Below are 24,617 nucleotides of genomic sequence, written 5' to 3'. Positions count from 1 at the left end.
TTCCAGCAGACCAGGTATCCAGGTATGCATTTCAGGAGTGGACCAGTCTGGAAATTGCTGCTTTTTTCTCATCTGCAAGCTGAATACCAGAGCCTCTAAAGATGTGTTTTCCATGCTTCTAGACATTGATACAGCTGACGATTTTGCAAAATGTGACTTTTTTCTTTGTAATCTTTTGTCTTTTATGAACAGCTGTGTTTAAAGGGTTCACTTTGTGACTGATTTTAGCATTATGTATAAATGCACAGTTCTGGTTGTGGACTTGTTTGGACTGTACAGGTAGTACATGAAGCCATGTTGTCTGCTGCAATTATGACATGAAATGTCATGATAATACACTGATACTTAATTGAAGAACTTTGTCTAAAATAAGAAAGGAATGGATTTGCTTGCTTTATGTGTGTTTGTGACCCACAAACTTCTGCTGTGTATCATGTATTAGCATGTAACCGCCAGTGTAAGTTATCAGCCAGGTCTCTTAAAAAGCCAGACCCAAATGCCCAAGCCTTCATATATGAAATTAAGTTACAGCCCTTACCTTATAGGTGTTCTTGTGGGATTAAAGTGCAAAAGCTTCAGTTGGCACTGACCAGGGAATAAATGCAACTCACTCCACTAATCTGGAGGGGAAAAAAAAGAAAAAGACATACTTCTCACTTATCAGTTTATTAGCAGTATCCCAAACTATGGTAAAAAAACTCAGACTGTGCAAAAATCATTTGTCTTTGCAGCCCCCTCTTGCCTACCTCCACTTTCAACCCTAGTTCTCGAGTCATTTGTGCAACCTAAATATGCCAGCTCCCAGCTGTGCTGGGTAACACTAGCAGCCTGCCTGCCTGCCATCGGCCAGTATGCCCTGGATGTCAAGCCAAGGCCATACTTCAGCAGCAAAGCATACTGAGAAAATACACACACACACACAAATATATATATATATTTTTTTTTTTTTCACTTCCACTACCTCATTCTCTGATGAAGGAAACAAAAATGAACTGTTTCCTCTCCTGAGAGTAATTCCTGTGGGGTTTGCTGATGGGTAATGTTGTTCTTTAGTCAGAGCTTCCTTTTTTGAAAGCAGGAGTTTGTTGGGAAGCTGTTAAACACAGTAGTTACTTTCCTGGAAGGCAGCTGGAAGGCTCCTGCTTTCACTGCAGGAAGAGCCTTTCTCCATAAGCAGGCTGTTCCATAGTTTCTGTGCCCAGACACCATAGCAGTACTTCACTTTCAGGTGATGAGTATGTGCAAGCGGAATAAAACACCTCCTGTGTAGATCTGAAATAATTAAAATTTATTGTTAGTCTACTTGATGTTTTAACAGCCTGATCAAGGTATAGTACAGTAGCAATACTACTAACACATATAACTCATATTATCTAATTATTTTAAACATGCAACTCAAACTGATAGGGGGGAACTTGCAAATACCTGCCCCTTCTCTTGCTGTTGCGGCAGCTGGCCTGAGCTCCTCACCTGCTGACAGTGGAGCTCTTTCCTTGTTGGTCTAGGGTCCTTTCTGTGTTATTAATACAGGTTGTCAAGCAGGGTGTTCCTAACTCTTCTTTCTTACAGGTCTGCAGGCAGCGTTATGTCGTAATCACTTGGTTTTGTTAGTTGTTTTTTTCTATATATAGCACAACTCCTTGTGGTAGTACCACACAAAAGGAAGCTACCCTAAGGCAAGGTATGCGTTAACCATCAGGCTGTTGGCGAACTTGGCTGTTTCGGCTAGACAAGCCAGGCGGTGCCGTGGGCAGTGCCTTGTTACAGCTAAAACCAAGCTAAAAATAATGTCGAGAGCAGATGAGCCAGGGCAAGGCCGGACAAGTCCTGAGGCTGGTGTTAAGCTAACACAGAGCTGTGATCTGGTATTAGCGGTAGCAAGGCAAGGTGTCAATGTGATCCTTAGGCCATGGGGTTATACAGAAAGTAGGCTGTGAATTGTCACTCTCTGTTACTTCTCCCCCTTGCTATAGTAGTGGATGTGGAGAGCATCCTTTGGGTGCTCGTACGCTTCTGATTATCAAAGTAGAAGCCAACAGTCCTTGAGAAAAGAGCAGCAGCATCTTCAGAATGAGCTCGGTTTGATCCTGAGACGTACTCATCATCTTTTGGCAGTCATCTGCTAAACCTGGGGTATCTGAGATGGCTTGTGTTTTAAATCTCACTGCACCTGTGGCTCTTCCTGTGAGCCCATTGGAGAACCTGACACATGCCTTGTGTGAGCCTTTGTAGTATTTATTTCTTACAGCAGAGTGGTGACAGCTGGTTTTACTTAGAGTTGTAAAACCTATCGAAGGAGTTTCCAGCATGTGTAAATACCAAACCAGTTTATATCATGTCAGGACTATGGAAGGAAGGTCTTTAAAGAAGTGGTCTCATAGGCGTTTTTTGGTGTAGATCTGGCACGTGCTGTGGGCTTCATTCTTTTCTAAAAACAACTCCTGTCTTTTAATTTTGGCATGCCTTGGACGTATGCCTCCTGCTTGCTTTACATTAACCAGACTTGCTCTGGCTCTGGAAGTTAAAGGCTATATAGATTTATGCGGTAACTTTGATACCCAGTTACTTACAATAGCACTGTGCCAGCTAACACCCCTCAGCCAGGCATGTATTCTAGCTGCTTCTTATCTTAGCAGGATTGCATGTGTTAGAACCTCATGGCGACATTTCCACTTCTAGCAACCTTTCTTGCTTGCTTCTAAGACTTAGAGCATGGCAGGTTTGTAGACAAATCCAAAAGCGCTTTCCCCAGGAATCAGCTGAGTGCAGAACCGTTGCAATGGGAGCTCACTGTCCTGTTAGTGCCTCAAGTATGAGCTTGTGCCAGCAGACTCCCATTCTCCAGCAGTGAAAACTCTGGAACTGGCCGGAGTTCTTCTTTTGCTTTCTGTATTACCAGTTTCTGGTCATGGGATGGAAAAAGAACAGTTAATAGTTGGCCCAAATTCAGACATATTTAATTATAGTTTCCTTAATGGCGTTTTAAGTTCTGGCTTTGTTTTGTGTGTGTTTGCTGCCAGGTAAGGATAACCCACAGTTCTAGAAAACCCTCCTGCCAGGTGGGAAGCGATGACAAGAAAATTATGGGGTAAAATTCTAGCCATTTCCATTGGAAAAGTTTATCCCACGTTGGCTTTGTAAATGTCCACATATATACAGAATTATGCCTTTGGTGGTTCTACGTGGCTTCCTAAGTGCGCTGCTGGCATCAATCCATCATGATCGAGTGCTAAGAAGTGTTTTTGCTGATGATGCGTGGAAGGGAAGAGTCCTTTCCATTACATCAGAGCAACGCTGGCTCCACAGAGCCAGCAAGGAATATAGTGCAGAAAATCTTCCATCCCTCCCAGAATTACTCTGCAGCTGGAATTGCTAAGGTACCAGAGAAGCAAATATTTTACGGAAGCAGTTAGCACTTCTAAATATTTTCTTTTCTCTTTTAATTCCAACAACAAAGTAAGATAATGTTTGTGTTTGTGGCCCACTGAGTTCCTGCATTTAATGAGTAATCCTGCAACCCAGAGATTCAGACCTTCCCCTAATCCCTGTTTGTTTGCAATTCTACCAGTCACTGTCACCCTAAGGGTCCCACTGAAGAGAGCATAAACAGGACTGATGCTCCCAGCTGTAATTTGCTTAATCTTCTCAGGAGGGTGAAAGATTCCCAGACTGCATATGAAATCACAAGAATTGTTTTCTTCCTCTTTTCTTAATTTCTCAGTGCGGTTAAGCTACTGTGAAAGTGGAGCTGTGTCTGAACCTAATCGCTACTATTTTTATTTCACAGAATATTTCAGCAGGTCAGAGTCAGTATTACCTTGCACATGCAGGCAGTCCTGCTTCAGGCTGGGAGGTCCTTCTTCTGTTTTGGTGGTTTCTTCCTCCCAGGCTTCCTCTAAGCTCTCTTTGGTGCAGTACCACAACTCCAACAGCAAGTCACTCATCAGATGACCGACCACTGTTGGTCACTTTTGCCGCTTCCTCCTTAGCCCATCTCTAATGGCAAGCACCCTCTAAATAATCCATACCAACCTGGAAGGAATCTCATAGATGACTGATGAAGAACAGAAATGCTGAGGGGGAGGTGGGAGGGTATTTCTCCAAAAATCTTCATTCCATGTCTGATGTCATATCCCTGATCCTCAAGGGAGACCTTCAAAAAACAGATGAGCCTGGAAAATAAAAGTTCATAATCTTATTAGATAAAAAAACTCGGGCACTCAATGGATACTGGTTCAGTACTCCTCCCCAGTCCTCGGTGTCCTAAAGCTCTAGAATTGCTTACCCCACACCATTTCCGTTGGGAAATGCTCTGGCATCTTTGTCCCCTGCTAATGCCTCCTCTGCTTCGCAGCTACCCATTCCATTCCATGTCACACAACCTAAACACTCAGTATCTAATCAAACTTGGAACAGTTGTTTCCAGCACATGCTTCTCTTAAAGGTTTGTTGCTTCTGTTTCAAGAGGACAGCTTGGGTGCTTACAAGGTTGTCAGTGTTTTCCAGTTCTGCTACTGGCTTTACAAGACATGACACCTACTGACAAGCCTTGCCTTGTCACGTCCTTTGACTCTCGCAGGCACAGCAGCACTTCCATCTGCAACGCAGTGTATACCATACAGCAGAAAGGACACCAGGTGCATGTTCATGGCTTTAATTTTGCTTTCCCATGCCTTCATTGTTTGGCATCTCCTGGGCAGCTTTATGCATGTTGAGTTTTTCTTCTTAAGGCTTTAACTCCTGAATACCTTAAATTAATATTTTAAACACCGCATTATTTAGTCTGTAAAGCAATGCCTATGTTTGTTTAGGTTTTCGGTATTTTCGGACTATTTCTGTGTGCTGTATGACAAGCTGCTTTTTTGGCCTTTCCGCAGCCCCTTTTGCTACCCTCAAACTTTCTGTAAACATATTTACACTGCCCCTTGGCTCAGTTAGGTTTTAATATGCAGTTAAGTTAATATTCTGTTTGAGATGTGTTTTTTTACACCTCAAAATGAAATACATTCTCTATTGAATCTAAAACTGTTTACAAACTACAATGTATGTTCAAGGGATGGAAGCACTTTCTTCTCTTTAAAGTTCTGTATGTTTGCTACTGTTGCAGCATAGGTTTGGGTAGGTGAGGATGTGACCTGTCTCCTCCTCTCTGTGATAGACAGCAGCCACCTAGTTTCTTTCAGAAGCAGCCCTGGGAAGAGGAGGAGTGTTCTGACAGCTCCTGATCGGGGCTGCATCGCGAGCTGAGTCTGCACCAGTGGGAAACATTATCCACCACACTTCATTTAGATGAGAACCCAAGAGAAAAAAATAGGAGCAAATGCAGGACAGCTTGCTCAAATGCTACTCCCAGTGTCATTTGCTTCAGCAGGAGCTGTTTAGTTTTCCTTGGGTTTTCGTTTTGCTTTTGCAGTTAATGTAATTTCTGTTAAGAAGTAACCAAAAGCTGGAAGAATTATACGCCTAAAGAGCCAGGACTGTATTTGCCATGGGGCTGCAGTTCTTACATGGGAGGCACGGCTTCTAAACTGTTTTTCTCTGCCTAGTTATGCCAGTGAAAAAAATTGGGCATTGTGAACTTACAGTTCTGGTTTTTGTGTGAAATCTGATTTTTGTGCGTACATCTTCAGGTGTATTGCTGTGGACAGTTGCACGTAGAGCATTTCAGACCGTTTTGTTTTTAATAGGAAAGGTTTGCATCTTGGTGGTCCCAGTTTTCCTCACTGTCCGCTCACTGCTGTATGTTGCGGTGCCTCTGTCATTCACAGTGACAAAGAAAAACCTGGGTGCTTTTCTAAGACTTTTCAACACTTGTCCCTTTTCCACCCACATTTGACATGGTGCTGAGAGCAGCTCCATAAAGTAGGCAACACTGAAATCTCACCCATGTTTCTTCTTAGCCGTGAGGATCCTAGCAATCACTAACACTTCATTCCAGCAGGACTTTCAAAAGCAAGCTAAATGCCCAGCTCCCACTCTAAGTTGTTTTAGACCCTTTTGAAACCCTGCCTGGATGGTATAGGTCAGAGCTGGCTGGCTGTGGGACCACTTTCTCACTGGTTTTGTTGGGAAGCAGGCAGAGCAGCCCAACTGGCTTCTCAGGTCGTTTTCTGGTAGCTCAGTTTTCTATTACATTTTTCAGTCTTTTGCCAACAGAATTACAGTGGTCTTCCGAGAAGAGGAAGAACGATGTAGTTTGTTCTGGAGTTTTTTGGGGTTGGTTTCTATTAGCGCACAAGTGTTTTTTCTGCCTCCCTTGAGGGAAATGGTAAATCCAATTCTCTCCTCCAACTAACTGCACTGTGTTTCTGCAGAAGAAATGACTTGCTTTGTGTTATCAAAATTTCATCGATGATATTTATTTATTGTGAAATATCCCAGAGGGATGCCCTGTACGGTGCCCACCAGCTTCTGGAAGCACTTAGCAGACAGAGCCCTTAACGTACAGTGAAGCCACATTATTTTTATGGCCGACTGGCTTGGTTAGGGTTGCTTCAGATATAAACTTGTCCTTTTGTTTAGCCCCAAAAAAGAAGCAAGCAGAAGTTTTGGTGACAGTTAAGCAAAGAGTAACAACAAACCTATGTATGTATTCCACCAAAGACGACAACAATATGAAGGAACTGAATCACGGAGTCAGGATTGCAAGTCCCAGTGTAGGTGTTTTGCATGGGAAGGGGAGATTTAGGGCAGTGATGCTTAAGTAAAAGATTGATTGTTCTCATGCCACAAAGACTGTTGTGCTGCTGCTCGAAATTCATTGTGATGCTTCTGGAGTAAAAGGCAATTTCAGGCAATTCTTCAAGAAAAGGTAAAGCAGAATGCTTAACTTCATAAGATTTTTTTTTTTTTTTTTGAAGAACCTGATAAATCACAAATTTCAGCACATCCCAAAACCTGATGAGAACATCCTGTCATAATATATTTCCACTTGGTGACCCTGGGTGGTTTCTTCTGCAAGCACTGATCCCTTATAATTAGACAGCACCAGCAGCACCACAAAAATGTTGCATATACACAATTCCTGCAGAAATAAGTTAGAAGTCTGTTGGAACTGACTGGAGTCAGCATTTGACCCAAATGATTCATTTTTTCTTCCCTGGCTTTCCAAAAGGTGCACTTCAAAATAAACCTTAGTAGACAGAAAATCAGGGTCTCTCACAGCTTTATTGAAGTGCATATATTGACGGTTGTTATAATTAAGCAACCCGCTTTGTTTCTCGTACTATTTATTTTTAGTGAAAGCTCCACAGAAGCCAACAGGTATTTTTGTGTTCCTGCTGAAAAGCATGGGAGCCAGATGCTGAAACATCTGGTCATATGCCCCTGGAACCTTCTGGTTCCAAATCTCAAAGCCCAGATCTTTAGAAGGCATCACCATCTTAAATCATTCTTTTAAGGTAGCTAGTAAATAATAGACAGAACAGTCAGCAGAGCATGTTGTGGAACTGTTAAAAATCTACTGTAATACTTGAAACTCTTCTGTCTCGGTTCCATGGGTGTATTTAAATGGTAGATAAGCTTTTGCATAAAGCAGGTTGCTGAGATCCTTTGATGATTTGATCTGCACTGAGCGTAGATAAAATCAGGATAAAATCTCAGTCTTTGGCTTTAACAGGCTCGAAGCTACAGAATAAATCTTACATGACAGCTTTTTTTATGTCTTGAGGACAGTTGTGTTTATGAGTGCTACACAGACCCCTGGGAAGAGCGGTAATAACATTAGATACAGGGGTTGCAGAGAAGCCCTCTCTGAAGTGTTCAGCAAGAGAACAAGAGGCAACAGTCACAACTGGAACAGTGGGAATTAGAGTAATTAATAGCAAAAAATGGTTCATTGCAAAGGTGATTCCCTGGATTGGCACCCAGAGAGGTGCTGGGACCTCCACCCACCAAGAGTTTCCAAGTGGCCAGGATGAGTCTCTGGGCAGCCTGATGTAGCTTTGAATGTGGCTTCCAGAGGGCCCTTCCAACCCCAGTGCTTCTATCCCTGGATCTCGTTCCGAGAGCGAGGTGGGAAAAGGTCATTTTCAGTTAGTTTCTTCAATTAGCAAGCCCTGTTTCTACCCTTATCCAGCCTTTTTGACCTGTTGGTTGGAGATGCTGATGGCCTTCCCTTGGAGTCAGCTGGAAGCTGTATGTGGCTGACTTCTCTGGGAAGGGTGTGAGATGTCCCCTCAGCTCTTCTCCAACAGTCAGGAATCACAGGTGCCAGCCGGCCAACCTACTAAATACCAAAATCAGCCTGATGCAGCAGTTACCTCTATGCAGTTAACTCCAGATGTGTTTTCTGTGGAGGATTCTGTGCAACAAAGAAAAATATCCTCAAAAGATGAATCCCTGGGGCTACATTCATCACTGTTTACTTCACAAACTTGCTTCACTTTTAAAATCTCGTGCTTTGTGAAATGAGTAAGGCTGCCTTCAAGGGTTTTAGAATCATAGAACCACAGAATGATTGGGCTGGAAGAGACCTTGAAGACCCTCCAGTTCCCACCCCCTGCCACAGGCAGGGACACCTCCCACCAGCCCAGGCTGCTCCCAGCCCCGTCCAGCCTGGCCTTGAGCACTGCCAGGGATGGGGCACCCACAGCTGCTCTGGGCAGCCTCTGCCAGCACCTCGCTGCCCTCACGGTGAAGAATTTATTTCCAATGTCTAATCTAAATCTACCCTCTTGTAGTTTAAAACCATTCCCTCTTGTCCTACCACTACAAGCCCTACCAAAAAGTCTCTCCCCGTCTTTCCTATAAGCCCCCTTTAAGTATCGGAAGGTTTAAACATTATCTTCAGGGTGTAATAGAGTGGCTGGTATCATCAGCTGCCTTTCCTAAGCGAGTCATCCTTTTCTCCAAACCCTTCTTGCATTTGATCACAAGAGGAGCTTACAGCTCATTTTTTGCACCCAGTAACTTTTCTCTTTGCTGTCCTGGATGCAGATGCACAGAAGTTCTGCAGAATAAAATAGCCTAAGCTGTGTAGCAGCCTGCAAGATCTGAGCTTTAAGACTGGGGGAAGGGCAGAGAAAAACAGAATGGCTGTCTCCACATTGGTAACACAGGTTTTGAGAGCTAAAGAAAATACAGAGCTTCAAGAAACTATGACTAGGAGAGAAAGCAATCATGGAAATTCATATTCATCCAGTGGTTAACAAGTAGAAAAATGTGCAACGGCTGCTTAGTGCAACTTTGGAAGTGACATTATGAGTTGGCCTAGTTTCCTTTCTTTGAGAATAGCATAATGGAATTTTTTAGCTGTTACAGAATACAGCTGTCCTTGGGGACATTTTATACATTAACACGCTCGTTAAGAAGGGAAGTACATTGATTTCAATTTGTCCCAAATCGATTTTTCATTATTTTCCTTTTGAGTTAGTGAAGTTGTGGAGCCTCCCTAGGCACTGTTGCCAGCTGTGTTTTCAGGAAAAGGCTATATTAGGCAGTTGTACGCTTGCTTCTCCTAAATTTGTCAGTGGGTCATAGTCTTTTGCCAGAAAGAAACTCTAGCTTATAGCTCCTGGGTGACCTCACGCCGCTCCTAGGGAGTCTGGCTGTGTGGCCCACGTGCCTGATGTGCGGCAGCGGGTCGGTGCGGGGGCGCAGCCATCGCTCTCCCAGCTGATGATCAGCTCATGCATCCAGGCTCACACACTGACAGTTTTACCGCTGCACCTCGACGTACACTTCTCCAGCACCACCGCCACGTCTTCACCAGGCTCAGAAGAGCCTCCCTTTGCATGCCTGCAGCTCTGTGAGCTCTCCTTTCCATCTTCGCTCATGCTTGCTTTCCATCTTCGCTCATGCTTCCTTTCTATCTTCGCTCATGCTTCCTTTCTCTCCATGGATCTGATCTCGGTTGATCAATTTTCATGCTGATACTTAGTATCCCTCCTGAAATGCAATTCCTGCTCCATTCGCAATTTTCCTCACACAATGCCTATTAAGGAATGTGTATGCAAGTACAACCCAATTCCTATTCAGAACCTTGCTATTAATACTAGGCACTAAACCTACGCTTCAACAGTGTAGGGCACTGTAACTCAAGACTCCCTGCTCACTGAATCACCCCGGCTCTACAGAGACAGGAGTATGACCGCAGGAATGAGGTGAGCCAGGCTTCTCTCCAGAGAGCGGCCAGTGACTGGGAGCAGAGCATGACTCACATCTTGCTCTGCCACCACTTGGAGACATTTTCCTTTTTCTGCACTAATGAATTTGAGCTGCTTGTCTGCTAGCTCAAACTTCTGTGGAGGTGAGAGAAGTGCCTCCAAAAGAGACAGAGGAAAAGGCATAAACCTTAAGGCCACAAGTGCAGTGGCAGCTGCATTATGGATTGATTCAGGAGGCTTGGATGGACATGGATCTCTTGTCTGGGAGGCTGGTGTCCTCGAGAGGCATCACCTCGCTCCTCAGTGCATGGCGTGACTTTGAGTAAATGAGTACCTTGGCAATGGGCAGGTTTGTAGTTACACTGCACTAATCTCTGCCTTGTACTTAAAGATGTAAATCTGTATTCTCTTGTTTGCTGGGTTTTCTTAGGCCCAAGGGAAGCAGGCAGGGACTAAGCAAGGCACCAGGATGTAGCCACCCGATTCTGACTATAACCTCATTCCTGCTGCTGCAGAGCAGTTCCTGCTTCCCTTGCTTGCTGCAGCTGGCTGAGGTCTCTCAGGACTCTCCCATGCCAGCTCAGAGGAGTGAAGTGTCGCTGTGTCACACTCAGCTCAGTCACACTGAGTGAAAGGTGGCCAAAAAAAGGATGCAACATCCAGATATATCCTGTTATTCCTTAAGTAAGTAAGCATGTGCGAGGAACATACATGTATAAGGAATGCTGCTGATACCAACAATGTTGTATCACAGAATTCAGCCCATGTATTTTACAGTATAAAATAAGATTGTAAGACTCTTCCATGTGAGAAATGCTTAGGATTCTCTTTAGGTATGCAGAGGTTTGATTGACGATAGCATTCACGAGATTAGGCTTGGGCAGATCACAGCTTTATTTAATAGTAGGGAAAGAGCTATAGTTTCATTCTTTTAAAGTCACACTCTAGGAAAGTTATATACTGCAACCCAGAATATCTTTTCTTTTTTAAAAAAATACAAGAAAGCATTTAGGCAGGGTACAGTCATGCCCAATTTTTGATGTAGGTGTTTGTGTTAAAAGTTCACTCTTTCTGAAAAAAAGGTTTGGAAGGGAGGGAGACTTTCTTGGTCTGCAAGGGGGGTATGGCTTTTAGAACACATCTGTAGAACATGTCTGGGTTCACAGAGAGGCTCTGTAGATATATTTGTGCTTGACAGAAACTTACCGTCTGACTCCAGCAGCATGGCTCCAAGTCTCTAGAGGTGGCACAAGGCGAGGTTAGCAGTCGTGGTTTTTAACAAAATACAATGACAAAGCATGTGGGGGAGATTTCCTTCTGGTGCATCTCTGTTCCACTACTTCATTTGCTACACGCACAAAACGCCTCCTGCCTTTTCTTGCCAGAGGAACCCCAGCTGGGCTGGAGGAAGATGTCATGCTTTGCTCTCCTCATTTTTGCTAGATGATGCATGGTAGACAGGCTCTGATGTGTGCTGTGAAAAAAGAGAAAGAAGAAACCATACACACCTGCACATGTGCATACAATGCTGTATGTTTTGACTTCCTACCCAAATGTTTGCATAACCATTTCACTGGGTGAAAGAGCACGGACTAATCTTTTTCTGACAGGTAAGATCATGATGTAAAAGTTGCAGGTGACTAGCAAAATAAAAAAGGAAGAGATAATGAACCAGCTAATTCCAGAATGAGATTAGGAAGGATTAGTCTGTCTAGCACAAATCCACAAACAGACAGATTCATTTCCTCAGTGCCTAACAGAATATTGCCATTCAGTGAGGGCTGTGTCTCCTTACTGAGTTAGACAGTGCACTCAAAGCTGCCGGGTAGGCTTTGTAGATTAACTTGCAAAGAACCTTTGTCTTCAAATGATTAATTTAAATAATTCACTTTGCTAAACATTGCTGTGATCTCTTCCCACTCATAACAAGGGCGTCGTTTCTCCAACTTTTGCTCATGGCTGAATTACTTGCCCTGTGCTCTAGAGAAGAGTTTTGCTAAGGGAAGGCTGGTTTCTCCGTTACCTGGTGCCAGCAGTGCCAGCATACAGGTAAGGGGGTGTCCAGAGGCATTCAGCTGGCAAATCTGCAGGACTGCCTACATGTAAATGTTCATCTCAATGCTGAAACCACGCCCGGATTTAAATATTTGCAGATTATGTGCTCCCTGCAGTGCTGATGCTCAGTAAAGTTATACCAGCTTCAAGCATCTCAGGTTTTCCTAAGCCCTGGATTAACACACAAAGATGATGATGCATTTTTATTTGAATGCAATTTTTCTTCTAGCCCATTACATGCAAGGCCTGTAATTTACAAAGGGAAAGGCACAGCACATGTGTTTCTTAACTATTGCCTAATGACCTCCAGAGATTTAGCTGTGTTTTGTGTCCTGAGTTCCAATAGCATGTGGCACTACTGATAGTTAATGCCCATTTACTAGCGCTGCAGATGTCTGGCTATCCCTCATCAGACACGTGGAGACGTGTATGAGTTGACTGAAGAAAGCAATTTACATCTTTTGTATTGGCGAGAGGGAGGGTCGAAAGGGAAAGGATGGTTGCATTTGTTATTTATTGCAGTACAGAAAGTCTGTGAAAGTCTTGCCGAGCACAGCCAGCGGTCTCAGTCATGCATTAACCAAGATTTTGTGCAAGAACCATTCAGACTGAACTCTGCCCCGCTGTCAAGAGTATCTGTAAGTACCTACTGAACACATTGAATGGAGAATGCTGATGCCTCTGCTGGTTGTAGCACTCATAATGCAGTACGTGGCTCTCCACTAAGATTTTTCCATGTCTCTCCTGCTGCAACATCCATAAATTTTTGAAAGAACTCCGGATTGTAGGCATTGTGGCGTTCTGAAAACTCACTCTGCCAAAGCTGTTAGCACAGAAAGCAGACAGAACATGGTTTCACTGCAATTTCACAGTAAACATAGGGGTTGGCTTTGTAATTAGTCTCGTTTGGAGCAATGTGGTGCATAGACCAGATGCAAACGTGGGTCAGCCTTCTGTAGAGCAGATTAGATAAAATCTCCAACGTGTTTGTGTCTACCTGCCTGGACGGTTCTGAATTGCACGTGTGTATTTATAAGAGTAATGATGCCATCTCCTGAACAGAACACATCCGAGGACACTTTCTGTGCCACTCAGAAAGGATGTCTGCCTGTCCCCCCTTCCCAATGCCTCGGCTGAAGCCAGTGAGCACAGAACAAACTTTTTAGAACTAGCCAAAATTAATGGTAATCAGTTATGGTAAATAACTTCAGGTTGTTTGAGGTATTTGGAACAGACTTGAATGCTATGAAAAGATTCATTGACTCTCTGAGCTCTTCTAAAATTTCCACCAGTGCCCTAGTACTTAGCCGAATCATGAGCAATGGCACAAAGAAAGAGATTTATTTAATGACTGGACTGTAGGAACATAGGCATCTTCTCACTTTGCGCTGCTGGTCTTGTGTGCCACGCCGTCATCCCTTTGCCCTGACGTTCTAGTAGGTGCTTGGCAATGGATGCAAATTGCCACATTTGCCAACAGAGCTATCATTAGTACATATAATCTGGGTTTGAGTCCAATTGTTTGACTCCGAAGACTTAAGTGCCGGGTTATGGAAAGCAGGCAAACAAGAGAAGATACAAACCACTCATGTTACCCTGCATTTTTTGGACAGGGCACAGCAGTTCACAGTGGGTGCATTCAGGGAGAGGACCCTACTGCTTTGCTTCCCAGCAAGGCATGGGGAAAGACAACGCACAGAATAAAGCTTGCTAAGTAATTACTAGCTGATAAGTACCTCAGATCAGCCTTAAAGTCAACAGTTGTTTGTGACGTTAGTGTTTCTGTTAAGGAGTAACTTAAGTAGTGCCAAGAACAGCAGACATAAAATTTTTAAAAAGCTAGTTGGCACCAGGAGACCTGTAGCTAGAGTGGACACCGTTTAATAGCCTCAGAAGCCCTGGTACATTTGATGGAACACGCTGCATACCAGGCTGAGAAATGGTTCGGGTTTTACCACTGAGCCCAGGCTGGGAGAGGTTTGGGGTTTCTGTGGAAAGAGGTATGCAAGTTGCATTTCAGGAGGTGGGAGGCCCAATGCTTGAAAATGTTTCCAGTGCTATTTTTCTTTTTTTCAAATCTTGGCCAAAAATGGTCATTACATTTCTTCCTAGAGTGAGGTTATTTTTTCTTGCTTTGTTGGGATTGCACACTTGAAAAATATTCTGTGGGTGCATGCATGGAAAATACTGGCATATTGAGAATACCCTCTGTGTGCAGAAAGTGGCTACGTATTAGAGAGGGGTGGAAAAAAAAGGAATCCTTTCTGCCTCACTCTGCCTGCTCGCATGCACACAAAAAAGAGATTCTCCTCTTCGTTTGAACCGCAAAACCACCTATTTAAGAAGGGAAGCGATGGCCAAACCAAAGGTGCTGCACAGCGCAGATAGTTGGTTCTTTCTGAAGTGATCTTAAGCTATTCCATTCATGCCGCGGGCGCAGTGGTACGATGACATGACTGGTATATTTCCGTTGGACAGTGCGCTCGGCAGCTTTGCCAGCTGCAGCAATTTTTAGAATTGGAGCTTGTCTATGAATTTCCCACTTGTGTGCTATCACAGGGTTTGCATTCTTGAGCGTGAGAGGGCTTGCGGTTGAATTGTAAAGCTGTTTGCAGACCTGGTCTCTCACCCACAGTGGCAGGCTAAGCTTCTGAAAACAACTGGGGACAACCTTGCCGTTTGATGTGGGGTTTGGGGAGAGTTATTTCTGTGTTGCTGCGAACCACTGTGATACTTAGGAGGGAAAGGCTTCCCAGCTAGTTCAGCCACTAGTTGAATCTGCTCAAGATGAATTACACCGTGGCCATCCAGCGCATTGGCCCTGATCCTGCTGTCCTTCCACAAGGAAAATTTGTGGAAAGTGTGGAAAATCTAGTTTACTGCGAGTCTTGCCTGAAAACATGTGAAGGGCCAGTTTATGTACTTGCGACCTTGGCTTTCATCAGCTCCAGTCCAGAGAAAAGGTCTTGAAAGCTGCGTCATTGTTTGCGGAAATGCCCCATTACAATGAGAGTCAACACGAGTGGAAGGCAGGACCACCCTTCCCTTTCATAGAATCATAGAGTCATTTAGGTTGGAAAAGACCTTTAGGACCATCAAGTCCAACCATTAACCCAGCACTGCCAAGTCCATCACTAAATCATGTCCCTAAGCACTGCATCTATACATTTTTTAAACACCTCCAGGGGACCCAGGGGATTCCACGACCTCACTGGGCAGCCTGTTCCAATCCTCAACCACCCCTTTGGTGAAAGGGTGGTTATTTACTACCCTTTCTATCCATTAGATGCTGGTTGCTTTAGCTGGGTTCATAGGGCAGGAAGATCACTGTGGATTTGTGGGCTGTGTCATCTCTTTCTTCTAAATGAAGGAATGAGGGAATGGGGATGGATGCTCCTTGACCGTTACGGAGCCAGAGACACAAGAACAGCCCAGTTCCTAGCAATGTCTGCAGTACATAGCTAGTTGTTTGCACCTTAAGATGTTCCAAACTGGTCTCTTTACTGTTGTTTATTGCTTAGAGCCTGTTGGTGTGCTGGCTTAAATTTAGGAAGAACTAAGTAGCCTACAGCTGTCTTTTTTCCTGTCAAAAATCCATGATAATGTTTTGCATTACTGTCCTAAGTGGAAGAAACAGCTTTTGAGTTATTGCAGGTACAAGGTATTGAATGCATCCCCTTAAAAAATGAGAGGATGCATTCAATAGCATAAACATTTTTTAAAAAATTAAATTCATAATGGTTCACCTGAACTCTGCCCCTTGACCCACGTTTTCAAGGGACTCTTCAAGTATTCTGTGATATTCACAGGAGAGGCTATTTCAGTGCCTGCTTTTTAAACAAAGACTTACAAAACTAGTAAGTCAGTCAGAAACTCTAGATTAGCTGTTCCAGTGATGGGGTATGACAGCAAAACACACAACACCGCTATCTGAGATCTTTTCAACATGAGCTGGGGCTGACCACATTACTTCTGAGCACTAAAGCCCCTCAAGTTCAGCATTGTGCAGCATCCCCAGTGAATACTGAGGCATCCAGTGTCTGTGGCACTCTGTAACGTGTGCCTGATGTGGTGCAAAAAAAGGAGGGAGGAAATTCTGCATTAGGAGGTCAGGTGTTTGCCCTAAGCCTCCTGCAGTATTTGGCCTAAAATTTTATGCTTGAAATAACTACCATGTGATAAACTGTAGAACCATATGGTTGAATGAATTTTGTCATCAGGTGCCTGGTGATTTCCCCCACCCCTATGCCACTAGAATAATCTCTTCAGGGTTCCTGATTTATTTTATCCAAAGAAGCAGTGACTCTGCAGGTAAGGATGTTGTGCAGGAGGTTGTTTCTGAAGTGGAATTGGAGCAAATGTTGATGTCTTCCTATTTCTTGTAGGGTCTCTTCTTGGTGGCCTCGGAGAGCTGAGCTCCCTGAACAGCAGCGTAGAGCAGCATCTGAATGAAACCCTGAGGCGACGCAGGCATGCGGGAGACGACGACTACAACATCGAGGTGCTGCTAGGTGTGGATGACTCTGTTGTCCGATTCCATGGCAAAGAACATGTTCAAAACTACCTCCTCACCCTCATGAACATAGTGAGTATCTTCCATAGTGCTGCACCGCTTGGTTTAGAATGTGAATGGCTTTTGCAGACTCCAGTAGGAGTATCTAAGAGACCACATTTGATAAAAATATAAATGTGATTGGTTTGCCTGCTAGTGGATATGGTTCTTTCTTTTCAATATGTTCCTTTAATTGGTCTTTTTCACAGTAGTTTTCTAGGGCATGTTCTAGAGTATTCCAAGAATTTGGAAATAGTTGACAGTGGGGAGAAAATGTGAACTTGATACATTTCTAGTAATTCCTTTCTCCTCCTGCAACACAGTTCTGAAGGAAACCTAGTAAAAGAATAAACATGCAGAGCAAAAAAGTGTTCTAGACACCTAATGGCTCTTTGAAAGAAAGCAAACCTTCTAATGATGTCTGTTCCTTAGCTTGTGTGGCAATATCCATATTTACATGGAAACTCCAAAGGAATGGAGACTTACAGAACGCTTTATCATAGTGTGTCTTATTTTTTGTCTATGTATACATTTCTGGTTGTAAAATCAATGGCAAGATACTATATGTAAAGCTATGGTCTGGAACTAGGCTGTCAGGTTGTGTGGAAATGCACATTACAGAAGAGCACAGTTCACACTGTGCATTAAAAGTCATGTACTACACCAGCACGGAATGCGGGAATTGCTCAAGCTTAAATGTTTTCTGGTTTTTCTATCTTAGAAGAACTCTGAAAGAAATACATGAAGGACATGTAAAGGAGATGTATAATAATCCCTTGCATTGTGTGGACTTTTCTTAATGCCTTTAAGTGTCAGACCCATATGGACACATCTTAGAAGCTGTGGGGATCATAAGGTTTTCCAGGAAAGAAAAACAATATCCTAAGGACAGATTGTAAGGGAACAGGCTTACAGTTAATAACAATTTGATGAATGTGAAAATGATTCGCGTGTTTTTTACACTCACGTTTTTATTCCTGAAATAATTTAAAAACTATTCCTTAGGCTTAGAAATCATCTTTGTAACATTTCTTTGTTCTGCGTCATGTCAGCCACCATCATTCCTGACTGAGAGAATTCAGTCCTTCCACTATTGTGAAGTATCAGAACCACCTTCTCCCCTTCATCCCCAAACCACCGTTTCAGCTCCCCCTCGTATGCAGCATTCCCCTTGAGGAGGGACAGCCGATGCGAATAGCACATACAGTGGATTTGGCCTTCAGTCCTTGGTTTATGGTTAGTTCGTATGCTTGTGACGATAATTTTTTTCTTAGCATTTTCTGCTCTTAATGCTCGTTCAGAATGATTGAGACATTACTTCTTTCCCATTCATTCTGCCTTTAGTCCAAGCTTTGATCCACATGGCTTGTGTCGCAATGTGTCCTGCACCAAATCCTTTTTTTTTTCCCACACACAGCTCCTGTTTAGTGCATATTGTGCCACCGCTGCATCATGCATGTGGCTAATCTGGTATGGAGGCTTAAGGCTGAAAATCTTGTGTTTCAGACTAAAAATGAGTTGCTATATCTAGAGGAGGTCTCTTTGCTCCCTTTGCAAGCTCCTCAGTCAGATAAATAAGCTATTCCTTCATAAGGAACTGTGCTGCCAGCAACACAGGTCCTGCATGCGCAAAAGACTGTACAGCTTCGGTACAGGGGAGACCCCTCAAATACTGAGGGTGAAACACAGTGCCAGGACCAAAGTGTACCCACAGGAATGGTCTCATTGTCATAAGACCCCAGATACCTTTTAGATGTTTAAAGCCAGGTCCTTTAAAAAAAAAATAAAAAAATCTTAGCACACAGCTTTTGCCTGTCACAGTCCCATCTCAGTTTTCCAAGAGCACAAACATGCTGAGTGTCTTTGAAAATCTACCCACCCTGTTCTAGCTCCCAAAATGAGGAACAGCAGTTTAAAAATTTAATCCATAGAATTTGAGAGGGAAAAAAAATAATCTATATGAATTTAAACCAACTGATATGTTTTCCAGGATGGCTCTGTGTAGAATTATACTGTGCTATAAATCTAGAATAAGAAACTCCAGATACACACACACATTGTAACTGGAAAACAGAATTTAGTCTGCTAGGTTTACAACCTGGGGTTTTGTTCAGTCTTATGCTTTTCCTACTGTTTCTGTAATTGTGAGCCTGTATGTTTGAGGTCACTGTGGTATTTTAGCGTGCCAGGGGAGCTGTTCCCTAACAATAAGCAAAGGGATGCTGTAGAATCTTGGTTTGATGACAGGGGGATGTTAAGTCAAGTAATGTCTGTGCTTTTGGTTTTGGAGCCCAAAGCATTTAATCATAACTTCCTCCCCTCCTCTGACGTGCACACAGAATGCCTTTGGCTGTGGTCTGTTAAGAGGCTGGGTGTGAAGATCCTTGAGGAGAAACAAGCCACCGGAACCTGGGCTCGTGGCTGCAGATCACCTCTGAGATGTGATTGAGTCAACAGCAAGACTTTCATGGCCATGAATGTGTCTAGCATATCTTTGTTGTTAGGAGAAGCTTCTTTTTTAGTTTTGAGGCAATCATAAAGCCCATGAGCAAGTCTTTGCTTGTTCCTAGAAGATCCTTAGCTACAGGGACCACAGCTGTTGCCGTCCCACCCACTGCTGACACCAGCAGACATAGCACAGCTGAAGTTGCCTGGCAGACATGAACTTGACTTGTGGTTCAGATTTAGGTTTGCATCTAGTGGTGTGAAGGTCCAGGACTGAACCTTGTGTATCTAAACGTGTATCTCTTTCTCTTCCTTAAAATGGGAGGCTCCAGATGAGGAAGAACTCAAGATGGATGTTACAAGCATTTGTGGGGATTTTTGCAAGGCTGGCAGTAACTCGCTGAGACTTGCCTTCCCAAGCGAGGAAGTTGAAGGCAGTTCTGCCATATATAACGCAGCATATGTGAGACAGCTCCTGGCTTCAAAAGAGCAAATATGTATTGCGGCGAATGAGGAGACGGGACGCAGCTTGATGCAAGCAAATGTCGGTTTATTGTACAGGAGCACAACTTTATATACACTTTCAAAGGCTGCGCGTCTTAAACCAATTGGTTCCTGAGGCTAACCCTTGCATACTAGGCAATCCCTGATTGGCGGCTAATTAACAGCAAGGTGTTGCCTTTCCTTGGCGCCAACTTTGGCGCCATCCGTTTCCCGCTCCCCTGTGCTCTGCAAACAGGCCTTATCATGTTAATTGCTGTCTAGACAAGCTCATCATGTTGATTGTTGTCTAGACAAGCCCGAGCACATTCCCCTCAGCTAACTTATTGCCACGCATGGTCCTAGTTTCCAGCCTGCTCCTGCATCTCCCCCTTCCTGTTGCACAAAAAGAACCCCTGAAACCGAGCAAAACCAAGGCACAAGTAATAGAACAAATAAAAAACCAACTAAGACATGATATCAATGTCAAAATAACCCACTGTCCTTGTTCCATACAATTTTACAATTTCCCCTTTTTGTTTTTGAACAGCTAGTACCAGGTTTGCCATGTTCTGCAGGGCCCTTGCAAACATGACAGCAACCAAGGCAATAGCAAACAAACAATACTGCCAATTGAGTGAATGAATGCTACAAAGGCTGAAATTTTCTCAGATTTTGATAACATGTTGCTGCAGTGGGGCGCCTAAAATCCACGCAGCACATACCATCAAAATCCTCACAGCCATGTCCCTGAACCAACAACAAAGGCAGTAGCAATTTTGACTCACATTCTTAACTGCCTACCAAACAAGGTGATTTAACTCTTTAATGCTTTTCCTACTGTTACTCTGGGTAAGATAAGAACCGCTGCGATACACGTTCCTATCATAGCCTCCTACTACATTAACATCTACAGAAAGACAATTATCGACAAAGTGTAAACAATATCATCTTTCTTTTAAATTAACATTATACATAGATGGAAGGGCACACCAAACAAGAACTGGTTCAATCAAAAAGTTCGAAACATCAAACATCGCATGCCTTCTTTGAACACACCTCTGGGGTCATTCCCTTCATTCGCTCTCTTTTTTATGCAAAGAGACACACTTTACTACCATAACAGAGAAGCCCCTATTTACATCTCTGAGCCCGGACACAAACCGCAGCTGTATGCGCCACCAGGCTCAGGGCAGAAATCATTCATGTAGTTACATAACTATATCTAAACAGTAATCTTCACACAGTTTTTATTTCATTCTGTAGGGTCGGTGTCGGTATCAGTTGTCTGCAATAAAGGTTCACGGAAAGGTCTTACATTCTTCGCTGGGATCCATCTAGGTCCTTTTTCTGTAGAGACACAAGCATAACCTTTTCCCCATGTAACAAGAGGATATGGTCCCATAATTTTACCTGTTTCTGGATCTCGGACCAATACTGGGGGTTTAACCCGTGCCTCGAAAGAGGTATTTGCAGTGAAATGTCGAACTATCGGTGGATTGTTATCTATTAAAGAACAATTCAAAAAATTAAAAACATACAATGCTTTCTGTAACCGTTCCTCCGGAATAGCCATTCCCATTCCCCCTTTTTGTTGTTGTAATAAACGCTTTAGAGACTGATGAGACCGTTCAATGAGAGATTGACCGGTGGGGGAATGAGGAATGCCAGTAATATGAGTTACACCCCATAGGGCAAAAAAGGTTTTGATAGTAGTTGAAACATAAGCTGGACCATTATCTGTCTTTATCTTTAAGGGAATACCCAAAGTAGCAAAAGCACGCATTAAATGTCTACGAACATCTCGTGCCTTTTCTCCTGTGTGACAAGAGGCAAACAAGGCACCTGAAAATGTATCAATGGAAGAGTGGATATATTTAAGGTTACCAAATTCAGAATAATGTGTGACATCTGTTTGCCATAATTGTAGGCTTTGTAATCCTCTAGGATTAACTCCTGTAGCAATTGATAGGAAAGAGTGTTTTTGGCAATCAGGACAGACAGCAATAATACTTGAGGCCTGTTGAGAAGTAAGGTCAAACTGTCACTTAAGAGCTCCAGCATTTTGATGGAAAAAAGAGTGACTTAGTTTAGCTTGTGCAATACGGTCTGGCAGTACTTGAACTGGTAATGTCAGTAGATCAGCTCGTCGATTGCCTTCTGCAAGAAAACCAGGTAGTGAGGTATGAGACCTAATATGCATAACAAAATAAGGTGCAGATCGAGAGTCCAAAAGGAAAATAAGTTCCTGTAACAAGGTAAAAAGTTGTGAATGTGAAACATTCCGCAGCACAGAAGCTTCAGCTCGTGTAACAATACCTGCAACATAAGCAGAATCAGTAACAAGGTTGAGTGGTACGTTCCATTTCCGGAAAACACGAACAACTGCATTTAGTTCTACTATTTGAGGTGAACCGGAGACTGTCTCTATATCCGAATCCCATTGTCTCCGTTGATCATCCCACCATAGAAGAACAGATTTATGTGATTTGCCTGATCCATCTGTAAAGACAGTAAGCGCTGTGTGTGAGGTTGCCAGGTCCAATCCTGCGCTGCCTGAGGTTGCTGGACAGAGACTTGAGGTGTCGGTACTTCTCTCCGAGCTTGTTGAAATGTCAGCTGTGGCATTTGTGTCTGCGCGCGTCGCTGCCCCGCGCTCTGCGGTCCGTTTCCCTGTATCGGTTGTCCCTGGAAATCATACTTAGATCGACACTGATTAGCATAATGACGCCCTTTCCGACATGTCGGACAAACTCCAGGACCAGGAGGTTGTTGTTTATTCCCCGCAGCCCGCGCAAGACAATTTCTCTTTAAATGGCCAGGCTTACCACAACCATAGCAATTCCCCACACCACGCATTGTTGCAAAAGCAGCCGCCATAGCTTCAAACTTATGGTCAACCGTACCGATTCGGTTACATGCTTCCACCATTTCCACCAGAGTGGGGTTTGGGTTGGGAAGAGACTTCAATAGCCTTTTACAATCAGCATTAGCATTTTCAACAGCCAGTTTTGTTAGCAATATATCCCGAGCTTCCGCATTATCTACTTGACGTTCCAAAGCCTGTTTTAGCCTATCAATAAACTGCATGTAAGGTTCTCGAGACTCCTGAGTGATGTTAGTAAAAGCTTTTTGTGGCTTTTGTACACCAGGAACCTGGAAAAAAGCCTTTTTTGCCTCTTCTCTAATTGCCTCGAGAGCCGCACGGGGGCAGTGTTGAGCCCGTGTTACCGGATCAGCATGTGCCCCGGTGCCCGTAAGATGCTCTATTGTCAGTGCAGCTAATGCAGCATCATTATGATTGACATACGTGAGCAGGAGTGCTTGCAGTCCTCCTCTCCAATGCGACTCCCACAACGTATACTGAGTCGGGGTTAGTAACAATCGTGCTAAAGATTTCAAATCATGAGGAGTCATGATATAAGTATCAAACACAGAAGATAACAGGCTTATAAAATAGGGAGAAGAAATACCATGTTCTGTAACTGTACGGCGCAGTTCTTTAACAACCGAAAAAGAAAGAGCCTCCCATCGTGCTCCCCCTGCCCGACCCTGAGAATACAAGACCGGAGCAACTATAGTTTTAGCCATGTCCAAATCCCCCTCCTTTAAGGCTTGTTTCTTTATTTTTGTCCACACATCACGTAGATCAGGAGGGTATAAATCAGGTTCTTTTTCAGGGTCTATCGGTCCTGGGTCAAAAGGATCTTCTTCTGGCGGATACCCCACTGCATTGACACCCAGGGGTCTAGAGCACTGTGACTTAGAGGCTGATGAGGAAAGAGCTGTAGGAGCTTGCGATTCCTCCTCCTCTCCTTCCTCTGCTTTCATAGTCTCAAAAATAACTCTCCATGAAGAAAACAGACGGTGGGACTCAATATTGCCTTTTGTCGCAGAATCCCATAATTTCACCCCTGTGTCGTCCCAAAGTTCCCGCGTAAAAATTGTAGATGCAGTCACTGCGGGCATATTTACTTGCACCCACCTGAGCATTGCTTTAAGGTCTTGTCCAGAGATATTTTTCTTATGTTTATTAAGAAGACCTTTCATAAGCTCATAAACGTCTCCTTCTGGGGACGAAGCCTGATTCCCCATTACGGATTCCCCACAGCTCACCTCTCACCTCCGGAGGGATTTATGGCCGGCTCCTGCTTCCTTTCAGCAGATCATTCAAAGTTCTGTGGGATTCGCTGCATGTCGCTCAGATAGGCGATTCGAGAGCCCTTCACGTTAGATCCTTAAACGTATCACGTCGGGGTCACCAATTTGCGGCGAATGAGGAGACGGGACGCAGCTTGATGCAAGCAAATGTCGGTTTATTGTACAGGAGCACAACTTTATATACACTTTCAAAGGCTGCGCGTCTTAAACCAATTGGTTCCTGAGGCTAACCCTTGCATACTAGGCAATCCCTGATTGGCGGCTAATTAACAGCAAGGTGTTGCCTTTCCTTGGCGCCAACTTTGGCGCCATCCGTTTCCCGCTCCCCTGTGCTCTGCAAACAGGCCTTATCATGTTAATTGCTGTCTAGACAAGCTCATCATGTTGATTGTTGTCTAGACAAGCCCGAGCACATTCCCCTCAGCTAACTTATTGCCACGCATGGTCCTAGTTTCCAGCCTGCTCCTGCAATGTATGGACATTGCACTGTTTTGTTCCGGTGCAAAAAAGCGGTATTAAATCACATGGGTTCAACCCTGTGCCAAGACTGGTTACCATGGGCAGAGCGCTGTGCTGACACAACTGTACTGCTCTCGGTGCCAGCGCTGGCTCACAGGGAGTCAGGCACGGCACAGCCTTGCCATGCCATTGGGAGCTCCAGCCCTGGAGGTTCACTTCCAGCTGAAGAAATGCCTGAGGTGTTTCCCTATATGTCACATTTGTACATGCAGGCTGGAAAACCCAGCAGTGCATCTAAAACAGCTGTTACAGGTCAGCGCTAGATATCAAAAGTCCAAATGGGCTCATCTAGTCCAAAG

At 43.9% G+C, this 24,617-nt stretch overlaps 1 protein-coding gene across 3 annotated transcripts in view; it reads left to right on the top strand.

The window, feature by feature from the left end:
* ADAMTS3 (ADAM metallopeptidase with thrombospondin type 1 motif 3) overlaps positions 1-24,617 on the top strand; it is a 139,441-nt gene that overhangs the window by 81,008 nt on the left and 33,816 nt on the right. For all 3 annotated transcript variants that reach the window (XM_055716158.1, XM_055716150.1, XM_055716164.1), the window contains exon 5: positions 16,547-16,746. In XM_055716158.1, coding sequence (XP_055572133.1) covers positions 16,547-16,746 — 200 coding nt within the window. The remainder of the gene's footprint in view (positions 1-16,546; positions 16,747-24,617) is intronic.

Source organism: Falco cherrug, chromosome 1 (assembly GCF_023634085.1).
Source record: "Falco cherrug isolate bFalChe1 chromosome 1, bFalChe1.pri, whole genome shotgun sequence".
NCBI classification, from domain to species: domain Eukaryota; kingdom Metazoa; phylum Chordata; class Aves; order Falconiformes; family Falconidae; genus Falco; species Falco cherrug.
Note: the sequence above shows the minus strand (reverse complement) of the source record. Positions and strands in the feature narration are given on the sequence as shown.